The sequence below is a fragment of the Embiotoca jacksoni genome, unplaced genomic scaffold, assembly GCF_022577435.1.
Source record: "Embiotoca jacksoni isolate LCO1_2020_lvr unplaced genomic scaffold, fEmbJac1.0.p SCAF_19, whole genome shotgun sequence".
Classification (NCBI taxonomy): Eukaryota; Metazoa; Chordata; class Actinopteri; family Embiotocidae; genus Embiotoca; species Embiotoca jacksoni.
In genome coordinates this window covers 7,459,197-7,473,443 of record NW_027185329.1, presented here as the reverse complement: position 1 = coordinate 7,473,443, position 14,247 = coordinate 7,459,197, and the positions used below count along the sequence as shown (strand labels likewise).

General features: G+C 40.8%; 2 protein-coding genes across 4 annotated transcripts in view; both read right to left on the bottom strand.

The window, feature by feature from the left end:
- Window positions 1–14,247, bottom strand: part of rabgap1l (RAB GTPase activating protein 1-like) — a 113,719-nt gene that overhangs the window by 63,117 nt on the left and 36,355 nt on the right. The gene's annotated exons all lie outside the window — the stretch shown is intronic.
- On the bottom strand, window positions 901–8,697 carry gpr52 (G protein-coupled receptor 52). The gene has a single exon (XM_069153289.1). It carries the CDS (start codon window positions 6,489–6,491, stop codon window positions 5,373–5,375), a length of 1,119 nt encoding a protein of 372 aa, XP_069009390.1. The 5' UTR covers window positions 6,492–8,697; the 3' UTR covers window positions 901–5,372.

Below are 14,247 nucleotides of genomic sequence, written 5' to 3'. Positions count from 1 at the left end.
TGGAACCAGAAAATGTTTCATAACTGAGATGAAGCAACCCTGAAGACAGAACTTACAGATATGTAGTATACTTATTGTGGAAATGATGAGAATCACTCGTATAGGCTTTGTTCCTCGAAGGGGTTGGAGTTGCACTGGGTTTCAATTTTCATTCCATTCTTTCTTACTAAGGAGAAGTCACATAGCTCAAATATTTGATCTACTCATTAGAGAGAAGAAAATACAAAAGATATACATTTGGTTCTTGATATCATTAGGAGGCTCTAACTTCATCACCTATCCTGTTCTTTTTTTTCTCACTCCAACCAGTTCTTCAGTTCTTTCTTTCAAACCTCTTTCAAAACCTCCTTCCATTTCCTCTTGCTCTTCTAAGTATGAGAATCACTCGTACAGGCTTTGTTCCTCGAAGGGGCTGACTAAGTAGTATTTGTAAGGTGATGTGTCTGCAGCAGAGTAGTCTTTTCTGCTATTAGGAGTTAATACACATCGTCATCATGTCCTTTGTTGGTATGAAACAGTAGTCTCATTATAGAGCCTGAACAAATGATATGTCTGGATTCATATTATTCATGAATGCACACATGGAAACCATCTTCACTGACTATTTCACATTCATTACATTTCCAACATAACTGGTACATCAAACCGCCTAGATCAAAATCCAAGCTTCTTGCTTAAGGGCGCCAATATTTGCTGAAGGAGGTTATCTAATCACACAGATCCCATCAAGTTTAGGGACTCAAACTGGCAGCCAAAAAGTAACAAGTCCACATCTCCTTCCTCTTCATCATTCCTTTAAATAGCAGCCAAGTGGAGGACATATTTAGGCGACTCTGGAGAGTTCAACTGGTAAGAAATAAAAGCTGAAACACACATTTCACAAAAGCAACTACACAGATGTGAATGTCTACTATTTTCACCTTTATTAGGTTGGCAGCAACAGCAAAACCATAGCCAAAATTTCAAAATAAAAAAATAGATACTGTGTAATTTTAACACACTCGCCTCCTACTCAAAACATCAGCAGCCTAGTTGATTTAACACAAATGGGTGCACAACACCTGTCAGAATTTCTTTTCTTTTTTTTTTGGCTGTACAGCAGATTAAAAATAGATACACACACTTTACATACAGTATACTCATACACAGTATATTGTGTAAAGGTTTAAACATAACTTAATAAATAAATACATATTATCCTTAAACTCTTTTTGCTATAAGCTCCTATCAATGCACTTGAAATTAAGTGACTTGTTTGGACAAGATAACAGTTTTGATTTTCTACCACTTCAGTTTGGTCAGTGTAATACAGACACAAGAACAATTTATTTTTTAAATATTCACTCGGTGGTGCTTGGATTTTTGAAACCCTGTGCCAAGACTCACATTTCACATAACCTGCTACGAAACTACCTATCAAAGGACTGAATAGTTGTGCAACTTCAGACCAATAACTGTAATCTTCACTTTAATGGAATATTCCAACTGGTACATTATATGGCAACAACTGAGCTATATTACTTCACGCTAGGCAGAATTTAGTTTTCTCCTGTCTTATATGTTGTTGTTTGTCACCACATTGTGAGGATTATACAGTACTAATTCAGATCCTATGAATTTCATCTACTACCCCACTGCACTATGCTCCAAAGGAGTACCAAAAGCACATCAAAATGAAAAAGTATATAACTGCAAGTCTAGTATTTGACACGGCTATGCTGTGGTTCCCTACTGTTATTTCTCATATTTGCCAGGTCATACGGCTACAGAGGGGAATTCACAAGACTTGGACAAATCTGCTGTCTCCTGTTATTCTACAGATGTAGACGTCAGATAGTAGAACATGTACCCACGTGAAGGCAGAAGTCAGTCATTGACTGTGATAAACAAGTGACTCGACCCAGTCTTGGTTCAAGTGGAAATCTCTCTGGGCTTATCACAAAGTCATGGAAAACTAAATCCGACAACGGTGTACCCTCGAATGTGTACAATGTCACATGGTACGTTTACATAGCTGGAAAATGTCTTTGAAAAATGCAGCATGTCCATGTAATGGTAGTTACTTTTCAACATCTTTTTTTTCCACTTTTCCTACAAAATACATCTTTAGGCACATGTACAGAACAATCTGTAATGCATTAAAGCTGCATAAAGCAATATTTTTTTTTTTATACTATCACTGAATCAAACAACTCATGGTTGTGTTTAAGGGTGTTGAACGCTGTTGGTCCCACTGAGAATCAACGCTCAATTCTACAACTTAACAGTTGCTTTTGTGACTTTTGCTTTTGTGCCATTCAATTGTTTATCTTAGTTGTTTGAACCGAAAATAAAAACAAAAAAATGCCAGCACATACAACATAAGCCATGGGCAGCCACTCTCGGCACATCATTTCAAATTAACTATAGGCTCCCTCCCTCACGCAAAAGTAGTGAAGAGTGGCTGATGAAGAAGGAGAAGCATGTAGATAACCAAGAGAGAAATATTTTTCTGTTGATTTTAAAAACAATATTGTACTTACATTCATCAGGTGACTAGAAAGACTCTCATAGAGTGATTATGTAGTTTTGTTTCTGCTGGAGGTGTAAACAGCAGATTGATCACCAACATGTCACAAAAATCAAATAAATAAAATGCTCAGAGTCTTCCTGCCACTAGAGGTAAAAAAAAAAAATTTAAAAAAAAAATCACTTGATGCAGCTTTAAAATGAGGAATGACTTGCACAGGGTACAGTTAAGCAGCATAGAATGGAACAACAGTTACAATATCAAGGAACTGGGTTTACTGTGTCTCTTTGTTTCTTGCATGGACGAATTAACACTACAAGCAAGGCCTAAACCACAAATGAGCGACACTACTACATGAGCAAAGAGGGAGATCGGTATAAGTCATTAGCTGGTTGTTTTATGAATTAATTGACCTTTGACACTGACCAAATGAGCAGAGGAATGTACACCATCGAAGGTAACTAGACTGGAATGATTATACTACTGTGCTGTAGCAAAGACTTGCAGCCAAAGGCAGTCTGTTGGCTGCTTTAACAACACACATCATCTTGTATAGCAAATACCCAAAACTGGGGAACAGTCACCAAGCTGGGAGGGCACAGTAAAAGAACAAAATAACTTTATTTTTTTGAGCAGAATAAAGTATGAATAAAAGTACGAATAAAATTAATATCTCCAATAAAATCTTTTGAACTCCTCAGCACTCAGCTGTTGCTTGGCACAAACGTCATAAAAACAGATGGGGCATTTTTTTCAAAACCTTATTTTTTCCCTTAAATTTTGCCCAATGAGAAGTGCACACTAAATATTGTGTTCATTCACAAATGCATTGAAAAGTCTGTTAGACATTCAGGCTTGCAGTTTGAGGGCAATAACTTCTCAGCATTATCAACAACAGAATCAGTAGAGCTAAAAGAATAGGGAGAAATTAAAAGTAAACAGCAATGTCTGACCAGTAGTTCAACCACTCAAAACAAGATAAGCTGCTGATAACCTTAAACGTTTACACGAGTTAGCATGTAATTTCAGAGCCGTTAAGATTTAACCTCCAGACAGATCAGATGACATTAGTCTGAGCCCCTGTCCCCTGCTGCTGGGAAATAAAATCCACTAACCATCTTCAACACAGATAACCATGTCACCCAAAGCAGACATCTTCAAGTCTACACTGGCATTACTATAATGTTCTGTACCAAGGCAGGTTCGTGAGTACAAGGACATCTAAAAACAACTAAATCCTCAAATCAACTTATGTAGAAAATTCTGCTTCTTAAGTACTATTAAAATGTTCTCCTGCATTACAGATATCCGTAGTTGGATAATGACATTGTATTTTGCCACTTCTGTTGTGTGTTCACGATCCAGTAAACATGGCCCTCCATATACAAGGACAGTAGGATGTAATATGTATTAGCTGGTTAGAAATGTCTGTCACGGGCACTCGTGCATCAAATTGTTAGCAGAACAACACAGACACATCAAGAATGCCAGACCAATGGTAGGAATTCTGGAGCTGATGGTCGATTATATAAGAGCAAAGGGGCACCTGGGGGGAAAAAACAAATAATATTGTGCAGGGTAGTTATCTGCTGAGAGCATCAAGTCACTGCCCTCAAACCAGGCTGAGTCCAACACATCTTTGGTCTGAACATTGGAAATAAGGTGCTTTTTGGTAAATGTGCACCAATCAATTGGTGACCAACAGTATTCAGCTGATATTTGAATTGGCAAACAATTGGAAGCAGCTTTATCTGTGGACAATCTGATACAGGTCAGATTACTGCAGTAGGCCATGTGTTGAAAGTGGCAATTTGACTATGCCCATTATAGATTAACAACCATGTTAAAGAACACAAAAAGTTGCCTTAACATGGTTTTTATTTAGAGGATTTTAACATTTAAAGGTTTCAACACTCCTTACAAGTTTAGATGATTTTACAGTCCTGGGTCCAATGCTGTGATGAGTATGTTTGCATAACTGTCTACACAGCATTATGTAAAGTTGACTTTTTTTAAGATTGCTGCACACGCTTACATATTATACCATGTTTAGCAGAAGGTACGAGTAAGACACAACTTAATTCAAACTTCAACCAGCTGTCAGTTTGGTGGTTGGCCAATCACTCAATCATTAGAAAAAAAAAAGTGGCAGAACACCTGACATCATGACGATGCATCTCTATCCTGTAGGAGAAGAACTGCTCACTTTCCTCTAGAAAACAGTCAACGACGTATACCGTCTCTTTTATCAGCAGCATAATGGCTGTTGTCATTGTCACTGTATGTATGTCTGTATGATTAAAAAGTTGAATATCAATCTACAACCTTTAAATGGGTTTGTGAGCACAAGTGTAGATTATGTTGTATATACTAATGATAGTCATACAAAGTATGGAGACACCCAGTAAAAGGTTGATGCAATTCACAACTACTTACAAAATGTAACAGTCATGAAACAGCGTGGTCACATTTGATGTTTGAGGAAATGTTGGTGAAGCTTTTGGAATTTACAGTTTTGTCTTCCCACTTGGTCTGGCCTGACTGATGACACGCAGTGAGATGTAAAAGCTGAGAAAGCCTCTACGCTACCACAGAATAAAAGCCATCACAGAACACCCATCTCTCATTCAATATCTCTGTTTAGACACTGTACCCATCTCCTTGAAAAGCTTGCAGTAAACAGTTTATTGTGACCAAGGCAATGTCATTGGTGTCAGCTTAAAGGCTGACACAACAGGAGCTGTTTTCCATGTGGTTAAGCCCCACCAATTTACTGCAAGTTTATGAGCTGCTAAGCTTGTTAAGTTTCATGTTTCCCATTCATAGATTCCGGGAGTATCCTCATCCTGTAAAAGTCTTCCTTTCAGATGGAGCAGGAGTTCGCTCTCTTTCTTGGTTTAGGCTCCCCAAAGTCCCGGTCATCTGCAGCACAATGGCTGAAGGTGCAAATAGTCTGAGAGAGCCTTCGCATGCCCAGGCGGAAAACACTATTGGACAAGCTGTAGATGACACAGTTGCAAAAGCTGTTGCTAATGGCCAACCAGGTGGTGATGAAGGAGAGGGCAGGACTATCCAGCACATGGGAGCTCTCTAGCAGAAAGTAGATTATGTAGGGAAGCCAAAGCATATAGAAAACACTGGTGATGCGGAAGAGCACCATCGCATAGCGTCGATCTGGTCCATGCCCTCCCTGATGCCCACCACTGGTCCCCTCACCCGCCTCCATCTCCTGGCTGGGGAAGCGTGCCCGCCGTTCACTGATCTCCCTGTTGTGTTGCTGGCAAATGCGAAAGATGTGGTAATAGGTAAAACAGACCACAAGAGCAGCAGGTGCATAGAGCAAGCACACCACAAAGCCTGTAAATAGGGCAGAGGTGGGCCAAGAGTGAGCGCACCACTCAAAAATATCCCCATGATATCCCGGCTTACCCCAACCGAAGAAGGAAGGCAGGAAAACCAGGCTAGAGTAGACCCAGATGACGGTGATGCAGCCTCGTAGCCGACACGGTGTCACCAGCTGGTTGTAAGATAAGGGTTTAGTTATGGCCAGGTAGCGGTCCACACTGATACAAGCCAAGCAGGCCATTGAAACACTCTTCAAAACAGAGATGACATAGCTGAAAACCTGGCATGTGATTGGTTCCTGGACACCTGCTGGGTAGTGGAGCAAAGACAGGGTGGGCACCAGGCAACTAAGACCCACCAGCAGGTCAGCGTAGGCCATGGTCTGGATGAAGTAGCTGGTGGTGTAGTGGTGCAGCAGAGGGGCACAGTGGAACACAAAGATCACTGTCAGGTTCCCAGCAATAATGAGCACTGTCAGAAGTACAATGACAGCCGTTTCCAGAACGCAAGCCTCGAGGCCTTCGTTCAGCCCCCAGCCCAAAGGACAAGAGTGGTTTGAAGCTCTTTCCGGAAAGAAGTCTCCATGGCTGCTGTTGGCAGTGAGCACCGGGTCCGTTGTCAGTTCAGACTGGTTCATTGTTCTGGGTGCTATCCAGGTGGGTCAGGTTTGTGGTGTGCCACCCATAAGGCAGCTGGCCTGAAACCGGAGAACTGCCCGTCTCCCTCCCCGTTCTTTACCAGGCGTCTGCAGCCTCCCTCAGTTCACAAAGCTCAATACTCTCCCTAGCACACTCACGCTCTCGTTCACCTTACTCTCACATAACTGGGTCTCAATCAAATGAACACTGACTGGGGGAAAATCAATACAGCCTCTGGGAGGATAGGACAACCCGTTCAGCTCTCCTCTCCAATCACGCATGGTTACTGAAAGTAGTGGGTGGGTAACAGTCAGGAGTAGGAGGGAAAAAAACTGTTGTATTCCTTCAGTAAACCAAAAGCGGGGTAGCATTAGTGCTGCGGCCAGCATCTATCCCAAAGGCGAGTTCGCCTGCTGCTATGACTCCCAGTCTGTGGCCTCATCGCCTGATTCTAATGAGAGTTGCCACCAGGAGGCTGGGGGCAGAAGATGTCCTCACAAGGGCAGGGAGCACAGATGATGTGAGGGAGAAAACCACACGAGGTTAAACCATCAAAGAAAGTACAGTGCTCCCTTTACTTGACGGATCCTCAGAGGACATCAAATCAGCAATCAACATCCAGTTCCTATTTCACACCTAAAGAAGAGATCAAATTTTCTGGGAGCAGTTACTTTTCAAAAATACGTTATAGGTAACCCTTGTGTAGATCACAAAAAGCTTCTTAAAAGTAGTCTCTCTTCATGTATAATTACGTCCATCTCTGGGAGTCAACCCCTCAGTACATTCCAGAGTTTCACTTTGCCATGGGTGCTTGTGTGTTTACTGCGTGACAGCAGGCTTCCCTTATTTTGGTGGTCCTCTGGTCAGTGTCTGGAGCCCATGTATGCCCAGCTATTGTCTGAATCAAAACACAGACACAGGCTAGAACAACATGGGGATCTCCGCAGGAGATAATGTCACAGCTCTCTCAGCACACATGGCGGTGGGGGAAAATGTGTTTACAAGGCATCCCTCGGCAGAATGAGCAAAAAACCGAGCGCATCAAAATGTCTGGATGAGTTATGCCAATAAAGATCTATAAAGTTTAAATCCAAATGTGCAAACTTGCCTCTCAGTGCTCTGGACTGCAAGTTGCTCAAGACAAACATAAAAGTCCAATAGCTGATGAAAAGTGTTGAATGTCAGACTCCCATGCAGGCAGGTGAAAGGACTCTCTAGGAGCAATGAATGAGAGGCCAGCTGAATAACTCAGCGCTCCGCTCACTTCAACTCCTCAGCAATCCTATGGCAGACACTTGCAGAGAGGGGTTTGGGGATCCATCGGCAATCCACTTATTTATCCCTTAAACTTGTTACTTGCTTTTTCGTTGTGTCATTGTGGCAGAGGCAGTGCTTGGCAGGGGTTAGTACCTTCTCCACAAGTGCTTAATACAAACATTGATTTTCTTAACTTGTCGTAGTCCTTTCAAGTATGCATTCTGTTTAATTGTAGAGGTATGGGGTCTTATAGCCTCGCCTTTGACTCCTCTGTCAGTACGTCTGCCGCCCTGAACAAAACACTGGCAGCACAACAAAGGGGGAATCCACTCTAGCAGCATAAAGAAAAGACCAAGTCCCAGTCGGAGTCCCAGTTTCAAGCACTGTCCTTTGCAAATGCCTCCTTTTTACTTCCGATCAAAAAGGACAACCCACGTTTTTCATGAATAAATCCTTAGGTCCTAGCATACAGAAAGAGATGAATGCAATGCATCTGTCCAAAGCAGCAAGTAAAATGCAAGAGAAAAAAAAGATGACTGCGCTGATGGATATGAGTTAAAACTGCAGCGAGGGAAGCGAGGGGACGAAGAGTCCCTCAGCCCTGGCGCAGTGAGGAGAGATGCTGTGACTGGCTTACACTTCCCTTCCTCTCTCACCACACAATCTCTCTAGCTTGCACACTCAAGTCTCTCTCTCTCTCTCTCTCTCTCTCTCTCTCTCTCTCCACACACACACACACACACACACACACACACACACACACACACACACACACACACACACACACACACCCTCTTTCTCGCTCAGCTTCTCGCTCATCGCCCTGCCTCCTCCCCTCCCAGCTGCACCTGAGGCTCCCTGCCACATTATCCTGTCTCTCAGACTGGCTTTCTCCCAGAGGTAAATTTGGATACATTTCCTATTTACATATCACTTATCTCTCACAGTCTATTTTCTATTAACTAAAGCCCCCTCCCCTCTTTCCCCCCCTCCTCTTTTTCCTTCCCTGTTTCAGTTCCACTTCCTCCTCTCAGTTCCTCTCCTCTACACATCTACCTCACCCAATCTTTAAAAAAGCAGGACTATTTTATTCATCTATAGAAACAACCAACAGAAATAACACTAAAACGATAAAATATTGCAGCAAAACATAATAAAATGTACATGTCATGAGAATATGCGTTAACCATTGAACTGTCTCACTTTATTAAATTGACAAATTAACGTAAAAACATTATTGTATAATGTTCATGTATGCAGGATAACACTAAAACTCGATTATCCAAAGGGACATCTTGGGTGTTTAATTCTTGTAAAATGCATCCTGTCCCCTCTCCAACCAGGCTCCAGGTTCTTCAGGTTACTTTTTTTATTCTTTATTTAACCAACAGCTTAGCACAGTTATGTCTGCCCCTTAGTTACAGTTGCCAAGCATTTCGGCCAGCTGGGAGCATCCTCTGGCCAGAAAATGATAAAAAGGATCAAGTGACAGCAAATTGGCCAAGCAGAAGGGCGGATGGAAAGAAACTGTCAAGCAACGTGGCTGGTCAGGAGAATCTTGCAACAAAAGGACATTCAGCGCAACTTTGTTAACAATATTGGTTTCTTTTTTTAATGATTACATTCTATTAGAGCCAGTGAGGAGTGGATGACTACAAGATGGATGGAAAATGACTAGCTAGGAAACAACAATGCACCTAGCTTCTTCCAGGAAGATTACACAAGCTATTTGTACAAAACAATCAAACAAAGAAATCTTTGAAAGGAGCAACCACAACAAGAACTAAACCAATTATAGAAGTACAAGAAAATTTGGTGGCTGAGCTGCACTAAGGAGTCAGTGATGGAGCACTGTTGCTTAAGTGTACAAAACAATTGACATATAGTATACTATTACATATACTTGAGCAGATAATTAAAGAAAAAACACACCATTTACTTATGTAAATGTGTCTAATTTGACTAAATTTAAATCTAGAACAGTGTGTGGTCAAATCGACACTGAAAGTTATATATGAAACCTTGCGAGCGAAACCAAATGTGTTATCTGTTAATGTGCCTTCCAGAGGGAGAGCCCAAACGATGGCTTAACCTGGACCTGACTTGACTGTCCTGGATGTAATTGTAATAAGAGGAGGTAATAATAAAGATGAGTTTTTACACATCACCTGTTCCTGACAGCGCATTCAAGGTACAGAACCAACCTAATAGAAATATGTAATTAATTCCTAAGATGAAAAGCATACTGCACATCACGTTTTAGTTCCCATTTTTTATTTTCTCACTTTAAGGAAGCATGGGCTCATGGGTAGAAACAAATATAATATCAAACCACATTCTCGGTCTGTGACTGCAATATAGAACACACAGGCTTCACCTTCTCCAAAAAAGAAATGCTTTTTGTTACAGGAGTTACAGTTTGATCATTTTGTCATCAATATAAAAACAATAAAGCAGTGATGCAACTCAAATGGACGTCAGCATTTTTTTTAGGTTTAGTTATGACAGCCAATGTTTATGATACAATGTTCTACTAAAGTGGTCATTGAGAAAAACAGTTCAATGAAAAAACAAAACAGCAGTGGTCAGAAAAGAGCGGAGAACTAAAAATAAAATGAGACGAAGCCAGGGCTAAAAAAAAGTTCAGGGAGACGGTTCCGCTGTCACTATGGAAGGAGCCAGTCAATGGAGATCTCTCAGCACAGTGCTCTTTACCTTTGGAGGTGGACACTGATGAAAAACACCACCAGAAGGCCACCGTTAATAATTCATTCTGCTCCAAAACAAAGCCAGCAGGGCCACTAGGAAACAAAGGTGGAGGCTGATTCACCTTTCACTGCTTCCCAGCATCCCACCCTCCTCCACCCTTGGGCTCCTGCTGATTTCAGTCTCAACAGCAATGTGTCAGCAAAAGCACAGAGTTTACATCTACATTAAAAGGTGTTTGGCTTGGGGGCTTATCTAGAGCACACAAAATAATGAGGTAGGGTGGTCACCATCTGGTTCAAAGACACTTCACCAGAAGGTGAGTGATTCATAAATTGATATACTGGCATCATTAAAGCAAGCATTATATGGTGCTCAATCAATGAAAACAAAATTAAATCAATAAGCACAAAAACATCAATCAGCGTTAGTATAAGGTCTCGTCATTCAAGACCTGCACAAGTTTTGTATAAATAATGAACAAAGTGTGTAACAGCTCTTCCTATTAGGCAAGCTGATGTTGTTGTACAGTTGCTGATGGTTGATTACTGCAGGAGAAATATAAAAATGTGTCCCAGCAGTATGAGATATTACATCACAAGTCCTTGTTCAATAAACCAGCCAGCCAGTGGACCTCTACTGTCACACTGATGGTAAATGTAATGGGAGGTTGCCAAATTGAGACTGAAAACTGAAAAAAAAAAAAAAAGGTCCAGATTTTTTGGGGGGGATAAATAAAGTCACCCTGGAGCAGGAATGGTCTGAGCACGTAAAATCTTCTAACTCATAATTTAGATGTGATTAGACTACACTGACAAGAAAAAAAAAAAATGTGTGGTAACACACTGTGAAGTCACCCATTGGTCAAGTGTCATTTTGACTCGCCATTTAGATTTTTTTAAATTTAGATTTTGACACGAGGGTGGCGCTGTAGATGAGAGAAGGGTGGATCTGATACTATGCACGCCCACCTATACCAGTAACCTGACTGTACCCAGCTATGTCAATCAAACAGGCAAGCCCCAAAACATACCTCTCTTTGAGGTCTAATGTCGAATTAATTATGGAAAGAAAAAAAAAAATTCACTTCGTGTTTCGTAAGAGAAGTTGACACTTTTGGAGCCAGCCCGTTCTGGCCCTCAGTGGTATTGCACTTCAAGGCACTTCTGCATTGGCTTTATTTTAAAGACCTGGAGTTTGCATCTATTTATATATACACATTTATATAAAACAAATATTCTTCCAATTTTGGGAGAAAGCTATGCTCCATTTCTTCTCATGTTTTGTTTACACAAGTGACTGAGGATGCAGATACAAGTACTGCAAAGTACACTAAGGCCTATTGGATGATGATCAATTACAAAAAGTCAAGTTTTTATTACTGCAGTATCACATTATACTTGTCAGAAAGGAGACTGCTAATTTCTATGTACAATGTGTTACTTAACAACCATTTTATCGTTTCATTTTGGGAAAGAGATGCAATGGCAAGGGTCCTAATTCTATAGCTACTAGTCTTACTATCATTAGTTTATCACAATTACTCCTTTTTAAAAGAAGTTTCTCAATTATTGTTTGCTGTTGTTCGCATGTAGGTGTTTGAGTATTGACTGATGAACTGGTTCACAAATTGCTGTTTGTGGTGATGGTTATCAAGGAATTTGCTTAAAGGGTCAAATGTAAACACAGAGGTTTCTGCACTGCAGCTCTGATCACTGACAAACCTCATTCAAGAGTCTGGGGGTTGGGATACGGAGGGATACGCTTTTAGTGCAGCAGATTAACACTGGTTCGCTGCCTGGATACAAACCTTTAGCTAGCACCACCAACAGACCAACACTAAGCTTAGCAGACAGAAGCCAGTATTTAAATTTAACAAGAGTGGGCCAAGCTGTGTCTGGATTCAGTTGCCAGGTTAAAGGCCCTCAAGGAGAGGATTTTCAAGCATTGACAGTATTAGAGGTCAGTGACTTTAGTGTGGCTTACTTGCCTGTCATAAAGACTGCTCCAGAAATTTAGACTGACAAAATTTGCCAAAAATGAAATCATGGTTTTCCTGTAGATACTGTGATCCTTTAAGAACTCAATCCAATGAAAAGCCAGAATCTTGTTAGCCCTTCTGCCTCTCTTGGCTCATTGAAATCCTGGAGTAAAAAAGCATAATGGACTAGCATCAAGCTTGGATAATTTAAGAATACTGTGTGCACTTTACTGAAATGCTATCACTATTGTCACAGTCACACCTCTGAGCCATTGGGGACATTGACAACTCACTTCACAAGGTCTAAGGTGTATTCAAAAACAAAAAAAGTTGTAACCACCTTAAAAAGTAATGGGTTGTGATGAAATATAACACTATGAGCAAATATCAGCAATAATGTACAACATTGGGAAGGAGAAAGTGTCCAACATAAAGACAGGAACTAGCTCACAGTATATGGAAAGCAAAGTAAGCTATTATTATCGAATCCCACATTCATATTGAGTGGCCAAACAAAATGAATTATCTCAACCATTTTTACTTCCAGCACAATGTCACCACGTTCACTGCTTACAATGGGACTGCAGCAGCTGAATGGCAAAGAAGAGCGAAAGGTCAAAGACAGGCTGCTTACCGAAATCACCATCTATCATCTTCATTTAATCTCACACCACATGGCGGTGAAGACCTGTCTGACCGCTCAGGTTGACATATTTGTATTCATTATCCTGTAGCTCCTAGTGTCCTGCTAGGTCAGGATGTAATGTCTCTTAGTAACTGTCACTGTAAACCCTGAATGTAAAAAAAAAAAAGTCTTTGTACATTTCACAAGATATCGAATTTTTTTTGGTCCAAGAAAAACAAGTGTGACACATTTATATTTTTTGAATAATTGCAACAATATGCATATATTTAGCATTTTTTTTACAGCACTAACACGATAGTAATGCAGTTTTAATAGAGAAACATTTAATGCTTAGTCTGTCCTGTATTACGTCTGTATGTTCAGAGATATTCAGTAACATGTTATTATTCTAAATGGTTTTTTTTCTAGCACAAGGGAGTAGCTCTAAGTTTTATCTTGCTTAAACTGCAAATAGACAACATTACTGCTACAGCCTTCCTGGACAAATTGAGTCTAAAATTCATTCAATACCTGGGTGAAAATTCTAACGATGTTATTCACGGCAACAGATTCAGATTTATCGAATCAGGAGATGCAAGCTGGTGCGAGTAAGGAATAGAAAAAGCAGAGCACAGCTCCAGCTGCGAGGCTACAGTCGGTACGAAGACTGAGACACAGAAGTGTTGTGACCACGGAAGATGCTGGAGGCTGGATCTCCTTAATGCGAGCTGTCATATCGGTGTCAGTATGGCTAGGAGGCTATGCTAATGCCCACATACAGTAGTTCATGCACTCACTGCTGTATGGCAGGAGAGTTATAACAAACACCCAATAAATCTGTTATGCCACACTTTTGGCATTACATGGTAATATCTGTCTGCACAAGAAACTCCACATTAAATGCCAAGCTCGCAGAGGGCATTAAATCTATTAACATCACTGATAACACCATTTTAAGTACATATACATTCATGCAGGGAACTGGCACGGTGTTACTCAAAATCAATTATACATTGTGTCACTTCTCTCTTGTTAATGTACTTAATTAAACAGAAACTACAGAAATGACCAATCATATTTTTGTTGGTCCATCTTTTTGAGATACAGACTTTTCTGTGACTGTGGATGAAAGGCAGTGTGTCCTTTTATGGTGCCTACTGGGTTCCTGCTGTGGATACTGGGAACT

What these genes read in the sequence shown, in the direction of transcription:
- gpr52 (XM_069153289.1), bottom strand. Translation starts at nt 6,491, where the DNA reads ATGAACCAGTCTGAACTGACAACGGACCCGGTGCTCACTGCCAACAGC.